The sequence below is a fragment of the Lepidothrix coronata genome, unplaced genomic scaffold (assembly GCF_001604755.1).
Source record: "Lepidothrix coronata isolate B3197 unplaced genomic scaffold, Lepidothrix_coronata-1.0 Scaffold478, whole genome shotgun sequence".
Classification (NCBI taxonomy): Eukaryota; Metazoa; Chordata; class Aves; order Passeriformes; family Pipridae; genus Lepidothrix; species Lepidothrix coronata.
Genome location: NW_016690658.1, coordinates 27,107 through 36,533, shown reverse-complemented (window position 1 = coordinate 36,533; position 9,427 = coordinate 27,107). Strand labels below are relative to the sequence as shown.

At 46.7% G+C, this 9,427-nt stretch overlaps 1 protein-coding gene across 1 annotated transcript; it reads left to right on the top strand.

The window, feature by feature from the left end:
- The first annotated feature begins 2,950 nt into the window (after positions 1-2,950).
- LOC108510098 (gallinacin-7-like) lies at positions 2,951-3,714 on the top strand. Its single transcript, XM_017839789.1, has 3 exons — positions 2,951-3,168; positions 3,251-3,371; positions 3,619-3,714. Exons 1-3 carry the CDS (start codon positions 3,111-3,113, stop codon positions 3,626-3,628), a joined length of 189 nt encoding a protein of 62 aa, XP_017695278.1. The 5' UTR covers positions 2,951-3,110; the 3' UTR covers positions 3,629-3,714.
- The last annotated feature ends 5,713 nt before the right edge of the window (positions 3,715-9,427 follow it).

Below are 9,427 nucleotides of genomic sequence, written 5' to 3'. Positions count from 1 at the left end.
TTGGATCAGTGACCTTACTCGTTTTGCTCTACATCTGGCACAAAGCAGGATGTCAATGAGGTTTTCTTCCTGTTAATTGGAAATTTCTTCTTTGTGGAGAGGAGGGATGAGGGAGAGAGAGACAGAGGGGAATGTGCTTTGGAAAAAAAGGTTTTATTTGTGCCTTTCACATAGGCTCTGTCTAAACTTGGAGGTCACAGTCCTCCTCCTTCCCCGCAGTGCCTCCTTGATCTGGAATCATCTCCTGATGGGTGTGGGTTCGTGGCTTCCTTGAATGGAAAAGATAACCTTGATTCCTTTTTCTAGGGATTGTAACAAATCCTTTTTTCTTGCACTGACTCTTATACTATCAAAGAATCCCAGGATGGTTTGAGTGGGAAGGGACCATAAAGTCCATCCAATTCCACCTCCTGCCATGGGCAGGGACACCTGCCACTAGCCCGTGTTGCTCCAAGCCCTGTCCAGCCTGGCCTTGAACACTTCCAGGGATGGGGCAGCCACAGCTCCTGTGGGCAATCTGTGCCAGGGCCTCACCACCCTCACAGCCAAAAATTCCTTTCCATATCCCATCTAAACCCACCCTCTGGCAGTGGGAAGCCATTCCCCCTTGTCCTGTCCCTCCAGGCCCTTGTCCCAAGTCCCTCTCCAGCTCTCCTGGAGCCCCTTTAGGCACTGGAAGGGGCTCTAAGGTCTCCCTGGAGCCTTCTCCAGGTGAACACCCCCAGCTCTCCCAGCCTGGCTCCAGAGCAGAGGGGCTCCAGCCCCGGGAGTGTCTTTGCAGGGCAGGGAGCAGCCACAGCTGGGCCGGGGAACTTCAGAGCAGGACATGTGCCCCGAGGTGGCAGCAGGGACAGGGACAGGGTGAAGCTGTCCCGGGGGCAGCGCAGCCTGCTGGCAAAGCCTTGAGCAGAACCCAAGAGCCCTGCGGCCTCTTCCCGTGCCCAGGGCCGCACGCTTTCCCCCTGCGATAAAGCCAAGGTGTATTTCAGCCGTGCCTCGTCCTTTCTGAGCCGCTCCACGGCTTCTCCGAAGCGGATTGCTGCGGTAGGTGTAAAGAAATTAAGGGATTGTCAGTGACAACAGGTTTCGGAGCGCACCGGGTGCCGACACCGCGCGGTCTGCTCTCACCTGTCCAGGGCTGCTCCCACCTTCCTCGTGCTTCTCCCACCCTCACGGGTTGCACCCTGTCCCCTCCCAGCCTGCTCCCCCCTACAAGGCTGCTCCCGTCTTCCCGGGCTGCTCCTGCCCTCCCAGGAATGCTCCCACCTTCCCGAGGCTGCTCTCCCACTCTCCAAGGCTGCTCCCGCCCTCCCGGGGCTATTCTCACTTTCCCGGGACTTCTCCCACTGTCCCGGAGTTGCTCCCGCCCTCTCGAGCTGTTCCCACCCTGCCAGGTCACTCCCACCTTCCCGGGCTGCTTCCATCTTCCGCCACTGCTCCCGCCCTACCAGGGCTGTTCTCACTTTCCCGGGGCTTCTGCCACTGTCCCGGGGCTGCTCCCGCCCTGACAGGTTACTCCCACCCTCCCGGGTCACTCCCACATTCATAGAATCATAGAATCATAGAATCATAGAATCAGACGGGTTGGAAAGGACCTCTGAGATCATCAAGTCCAACCCTTGATCCACTACCACCATAGTTGCTAGACCATGGCACTAAGTGCCACGTCCAGCCTCAGGCCCTGGCACAGATTTCCCCAGAGAAGCTGTGACTGCCCCTGGATCCCTGGAAGTGTCCAAGGCCAGGCTGGATGGGGCTTGGAGCAACCTGGGATAGTGGAAGGTGTCCCTGCCCATGGCAGAGGGTTGGAATGAAACGAGCTTTACGGCCCCTTCCTTAGAATTGTATGATTCTATGGAAAAAGAGCCTGCAGGACCAGAAGGAGCAGTCATTGCATGTTCCCAGGTATTTTATGCAACCCTGTGGTCTAACGTATCTTACACAAACTTGGATGGTCCAAGATGGGTTGCACAAAGATCGGGGGGGTTGTGGTGAAAGCAGTCTCAAAGTGGACCTTCATTTCTTGTTGGAAGAAACCGACATTCAGGACAAATTTTGACCAGAAAAGGCTTTTTTTCATTGGCCCATGACTGTGCTGTCACATCCCCAACCCTTTATATGCAAGTTTGGGGCTGGTGCATCCCGTGGAGAACAGACAGAGAGCAACATTGATCCTCCAGCTCCTGCACTGGTAACTCTGCCTGGTTCTGGAGAGGCACCCTCACCTCTTCATCTTTATACACTTCTTTTCTTTTTGTTAATCTCAAGTCTAAGTCTCTGCTTTGATTAATCCCTTCCTTCTTATTACTCCGGTGAATGCATCTGATCTCTATGTGTTCTACAGGACCATGGGTTGGTTGGTCGCTTGCAGGGCTGGCAGGAGGACACTGGGTTGCTGATTTCTAAGAGAAAAGGAGATATGGAAACCTTCCCTTGAGGCATCAGAGACAGAAATATGTAGTTTCCTACAGAAGCAGTCACCCAGCCAGCACAGCACTTGAGTGCTGCCTTTTGAGCCACAAATCTTGCCAGAATGCCAGTAACATTTTGAGTGAGTTGCCACCTTAGTTGATGTTGAAGAGATGCAAATGTCTTTTTTTAGAGTTTCCTAGGGATTATAATTGGCTGGGTCTCTGAACATTTTGAACTAGAGTAGGTTGAAGGGGAATAATTTGTGGGTCTATGTGGGTACCAAAGTAACCTGCCTGGTGTTGAACAGATCCGGGGTATCATTTTTTCAGTGCAAGAAAACCAATATTTTATAAACAACAAAACCAAAGAACAACACCAAAACGTCATAAAATCCTAGAATACTTTAGTTTCAAAGGTAGTCCAGAAGTTTCTAGTCTGAATCCATGTTCAAAATGGTGCTAATTAGGGCAGGTTGTTTAGAGATGCATTCACTGAAACTGAATATCTCCAAGGATGCAGATTTCACTCTGTTCTTTTTCCAAACTCAGTGTAATTTAGGAGATTTTGGCTTTAGTCTCTCAGGGTATGTTTTAATCATTTCCTCATCTCCCAGTCAGGAGGGGACCCTCCATTCAGTATCTTTTGATCTTGTGCTCTCTGCTCATTACAGGTAAGGAATTCACATCCCAGCTGTGGCCATGAGGATCCTTTACCAGCTCCTGGTTGTCCTCTTCCTGATGCTCCAAGGGGCTGCAGGTAAGGAGTGAGGTGGTTAGAGAGAATGCTTCCCCTTTTACTCATATTCATAGTAAATGACTCTTCTCTTTCTGCTGGGCAGGTCAGCCCTTCATTCGACGTGATCCTTGTGAGGCCCAAAATGGACACTGCACCCCAGGGATATGTCGTCGTCCATACTACTGGATCGGAACATGTCGGAATGGATTTTCTTGCTGCAGAAGGTATGTGGAAGCGCAGGGATCACTGTGGGAATGACTGATATCCTCCTTGTCTTTTCTCCAGAGCAGCACTTTAGAGGCACAGCTCCTGCCACCATCCTGTCTCACTTCTCCAATGCCAAACCTGCTGCACAGAGCGTCCTCAGGGGGAATTCACATCCCATGGCAGCCTCTGCTGTGGTGCCATGGGATGGGGAGAACAATAGAAAACCTATGAGTAGGTAACCTGAGACTCTTCTTCACCATGCAGGGGGTGGTGAAGCTGAATACTCCCTAGATTCCCCTTGGAAATCCTTTCTGCTTCTATCCAATGGCTTCTGAAACACCCTGACCCATCGCTCCTGGTGACAGCAGTTCCTGCTGCGATGAAAGTCTGTGACGATCTTCCCTTGAAGTGAAGCAAACATCAGCACAAATGTGAACCAGGCAACACTGTGGAAACCGCTTCTTTCCCCTCCTTTAATAAAATCAGTTCTGGTGGCATTTGTGTGGTTGAACCTCAGGTGTTTTTTGTAGGGAAGGAGGGGATAGTTCATAGAACTGCTCCCGTCATGGGCAGTAACACACAGGTGGGCTGGTGGCTTTTACAGCCAGACAATTCATCCTGCTGCACCATCAGGGAAAAGGTAGGTCATCCCATCCCTGCTTCCCAATGGCCACATTCCTGGAACAATCCTGTAGTGACCATTGTATCTGTCAGGGATGAAGCCTTGCTTCTCTCTGTGATTATTTAATGGGTGCTTGTGTTACACATTCCAAGAGTTTCCAGGCTGCTTCTTGAAGGTGTTATGACATTTTTAAGTGAGGTGTCAGAGACAGAATCTGTGCTCTCTGTGTCTTTTTCGTCACCCTCATGGCCCAGCAGTGTAGATAAAGCCAAGGTATCTCCAGATGCTTCTTTCAGAGGTCCTGGAGGCATCTGAGAAATATCACTTCTAGGGGACCTTATGCAAGGGAAAAATGGGATCATTTTGGATTACATCAAATCCCTGAGAGCCACACAAAACAAAAAGAAAGGTACAAAGAAGGACAGAGAAAGCGACTAAGAAACACATTTCCAAAAGTTATGGATGTGCAACATAGTGATTTGACTGCTGTCTCTTCAGGAGCAGCTGCTGAATGTGCACAGATCAGTGCCCAGTGGAATACACTTCCAAACTGAAGTGGTTTTGACTCCTGTTGACTTGTTGGGTGGGTTTGGAGAGGTGCCAACATATGTAAAAAGACTCTGAAGGGGGAATGCTGCCTCTGTTACCGACACAGCTCCTGTTACTGCTGTTCTGCAGAATTAGTGCCTGCAGGAGGTGCTGTTGCACATCATCTCCTCATCCGACATTTCTGTGTTACTTCTGTCCTTACTGTTACTTTGTTTTGGTTTTTTTATAATTATTTTTTACTAGCAATCTTATTATAAATGTCTGCACTCCAGCTAAAAATCTATAGAACAATTCCAATCCATTCTCTATAAAGGAAGATATTTACCATTAGGACATCTGAATTTACCTTTAGGACATCTGAAGTTTGGTGAGATCACTCCTGCCATTTGTCTCCAGAAAATATAATTCAGTTTACAGGATTCTTTGGATTTTAGGAACTTTAGGTTACATGGCCTGTACCAAGGAGCTTTGATCACATGCACACCTGCCAGTCATAGTGTGGTATTTACACCAAGAGACTGGACTCTGCACTGATGCCCCTGTAGATTTAATTAGGTGTCAAGTCAAAAACAATGAGGGCAGATTTGTTCATACAGATGTTAATCTCAAAAATTCTCCCTGTTTACTCAAGATAACACGATTAAAGTCTTGAGCTTGATTAAGTACATTTTGTGTACAATTTTAAGTTCATGACTGTGCACGCATTTATTATTGATTCAAATGGTCTCTTCTTGTGATGACCAGTGACAGAACCCAAGGGAATGGCCTGAAGTTGTGTCAGGGAAGTTTAGGTTGGATATTAGGAAAAGGTTCTTCCCCCAGAGGGTGGCTGAGCACCAAACAGGCTCCCCAGGGCAGTGGTCATAGCACCAAGGCTTCCAGAGCTCAAGGAGTGTTTGGATAACACTCTCAGGAACAGAGTGGGATTGTTGGGTTGTCCTCTGCAGGACCAGGAGTTGGACTGATGATCCTTTGTTGGTCCCTTCCAACTCAGGTTATTCTATGACTTGGGTCAAAACTTTACCTATTGACTGTAATGCAGCACATGCCTTGCAAATTCACCACTATAGAACATCTAAATACTGGTTTCCTCCTTCTGGTGGACCTACTTTGGCAGTGAAACTGCTGCTAGCAGCTTTTGTAGCTACTCTAGAGGAGTCTGAATTTCTTTAATAAATGCTCTACAGTATCATCAAAGCATATCTTGTTCTCCTCTGCATTGACTATCTTCTGGCTGGAATTTGGATTGGTGCACATGAAAGAGGCTAAGAGGGATGATGTTACTGTGTCACTGAGGAGCAGTTTGAGGTTAACTCAGCCCCCAACCACCAGTGTTACCTAACCCAGCTCTTCTTTGGAACACGCTAAACCATCTGTCCTTTGGCAGGTTGCTAGGGCTCAGCCTCTTTTTATTACTGATCTTCCATCCATGCCTGCATACAATGACTTCCAGGTGCCTGGAGGATCATTGCCACGAATGGAGTTTCCTCTGGAGGCAAGGGATGGAACAGCAGACAGGTGTAGTAGCATGCTAAATAGGGGTAACACTACTGAAACACATCCCTAATATTTGCCTTTTTTTTTTTTTCCAAGAGAAAACTACTAGGAGCAGAGTTTGAGATTCTCCTTTTTGCTCCTAATTGCCTCATCTTCTGTGCTAGATACAAACTCCTAAGATGGAGATAAAATCCTCCTTCCTCTCTCATAAGTGATCTTGGCAAAATTGCCCAAACATCTTGATTTGAAAACAGTGAAAGACGTTTCTCCACCTGACACTCTGCAACCTCTTTGTGAGGACACTTCCCTTAATAGTGGATCCCTCCTGCATCAGGCAGAGCAGCTCTTCAGCACTTTTATTACACAAAATTCTGACCCCATCACAGTGTTTCTCCTCTTCCAAAGAGGACTGGGCAACCTGGACCTGAAAAGGGTGAGGGAATGTGACATTATTGGTGAACTCTAGTTTGGAGTGAAAGCTTGCCCTGCAGATAGAGAGAAATGTAGCTGGATCATTTCCTGAACTTTGATGAAACAAGAAAAAAGAAGCATGTTATTTAGGGAAAAAGAAACTCTCCATGAAAAGAGTTTCCCTCTGCACAAAAAAAAACCCCAAGAAAGTAGATGATCGAGAGAATTACTTACCAACTTAGCACTTGGTACTACTGTGATCCTGGTGTAAAACACTTCTACCAGAAAAAGGCACTGGAGAAAAACACTGAGATTGTGAAGAGCAAAATATGCCCCTCCTGATGTATGAAGCTGTCTCTTTTCTGCTCCTATGAATGGGAGCTTCAGATGGAAAGGGAAAGATTGTCCACTCTAAGAGTTACAAACCAAAATCTTGCTAAGGTGTCCCTTACCCCTGTGAGATTTGGGCAACCAAAGATGCTCCAACCCTCCTCTGCTTCTTCCTTCCCCATGTCCAGCCACAGGTATTTTAATGGCACCAATGAGCCTTGTGGCCAGGTGGAATTTATATTAAACAGTGTTAAGGATGCTCAGTGTTAGAGCCAAGCCCTTGACATTACTTGAACATAGGACCTTGGAGACAGTAAAACTTACTGCTGCACTTTTGTTTCCTTGAGGAATTAGGTTGAGTAACAGTAACAGTTGGCAGGCAAGTTAACCACAAACACTTGGCAAGAGGTGAAGAAACTGCAGCTTTTGCAATTTTATTCCCTCTTATTTTCACCTCCACGTCCAGAAGTTCATAGACACATCAGAAATTCAATTATCATTTTTTTCCTACTGCAGAAACAGTTCACTTTTAAAAATATGTAAAGAATAAACAACTATGTCATGGTATGCTTTTAAGGGAAATAATTTGTAGGCATGTTTTCACATGCATGTATATATCTCTGTGTGCACACTTCTGCACACTCCTGGATACCTGTATAGTTGGACAGGGCTCTGAGCAGCCTGTTTTAGTTGAAGATGTCCCTTCTCATTGCAGAAGGGTTGGGCTAGATGACCTTTGAAAGGTCCCTTCCAATTCCAACTGTTCTATGATTCTACTTTAGAATTTAATATCAAAGAATTGAAAAAATTACATCACTAGTAACTAAACTGATGAATCAGTCAGCAATTAAAATATTTCAGTTTAATTTTGATACTAAATGTTCTGCAAGATATGGTGTAATTTCCAGAGGTCTTGGTCAATTAGAAACACCAGTCATTCAAATCAGCAAATATATCATTACAAATTATTAAGTACATTATATGTCATATTAAAATACTGAGTGAACAATATTTGTTGACTGAAGTGAGGTGTAAAGTAAAATATGATCTAAAAAACTGTTTCATATCTTAGAATCATGGAATGGCCTGGGACCTCAAAACTCATGTTGTTCCAACCCCCTGCCATGGGCAGGGACATCTTCCACTATCCCAGGTTGCTCCAAGCCCCGTCGAACCTGCCCTTGGACACTTCCAGGGATCCAGGGGCAGCCACAGCTTCTCAGGGAAACCTGTGCCAGGCCCTCACCACCCTCATAGAGAAAAATTTGTTCCTAATATCTAACTTGGTGAAACCCCACCTGCAGAGCTGCCTCCAGCTCTGGGGTCCCCAGCACAAGAAGGACATGGAGCTGTTGGAGCGAGTTGGAGCGAGTCCAGAGGAGGCCACCAAGGTAATCAGAGGGATGGAGCAGATCTGCTGTGAGGAAAGGTTGAGGGAATTGGGATTGTCCAGCAGGAGAAGAGGAGGTTTTGGTGTGACCTTGTGGGGAATTTTGGCTGGACCGAGCCCCTGAGGCGGAGTGAGAGGGTGGCTGAGAATGAAGGCCCTGGTCCTGACAACGTACTGATGCATCCTGAGAGAGCAGAGGAGCAGCAGAAGAAGAGCTGTCCCGTGGGAACGGGGAACACTGTCTCATGAGAACGCGGACTTGTTTTGAACAGAGTGACTGAGAAAAATATAAACATCAAAGGAATACAGGGACAGGTACACAGAAATGTTGTGAGAAAGTAGGACTGAGAAAGTCCAGCTAAAATCTACCTATTAGCTGTGAGAATTGTAGTTTGTGTATTTAAGCTGACCTATCTGTGTGATATACGTGTACCAAAAGAGCTGTATTTAAGAGGCTGTAAATTGCAGCTCGTGGCTGCTGCTGCTTCCTTATTCTTTCCAATAAACTTTCTTGCTGAATATTACATGTCGTAGTCCGTCCCAACAACGACATGACCTAATTTCAGCCTTTCAGTATCTGATGGGAGCCTGCAAGAAAGATGGGGAGAGACTACAAGGGCCTGGAGTGACAGGACAAGGGGGAATGGATTCAATCGGAAAGAGAGTTGGTTTAGATTAGATATTAGGAAAACATTCTTCACTGTGAGGGTGGTGAGGCCCTGGCACAGGCTGCCCAGAGAAGCTGTGGCTGCCCCATCCCTGGAAGTGTTCAAGGCCAGATCAGACGGGTCTTGGAGCAACCTGGGATAGTGGAAGGTGTCCCTGGCCATGTCAGGGGGTTGGAACAAGATGGTCTTCCAAGTCAACCCATTCTGTGATTCTCTGATTCTGTACTTATGGAACAGAGAATAAATTAACTGGGAGGGAAGAGGAACACGCAAATGCTTCACATTGCAATGGATTATGTTGCTCCTAAGCAGGGACGGTTCAAGGTGTGTCCCAAGATGTTTGACACATACCGTGGTGGGTTAACGTGTCTTACACAAACCGGAGTGTCACAAGAGGTGTTGCATGAATAACCTGGGATTTTCCAGAAACAAACTTCGATAGGTTGAGAGAGAAACCCTGTTTCATCGTCGGGAAGTGAAAAGCAGCTTGTTTCTGGTTGGATTAGATGCCACAAAAAAAACCTGTAAGTTTTTGATTGGTTCAATGTATAGCTGAGAAGAGAAAGCAGTTTTCAGTGCCTTTTGGAAACATCTTATAAAAGAGGA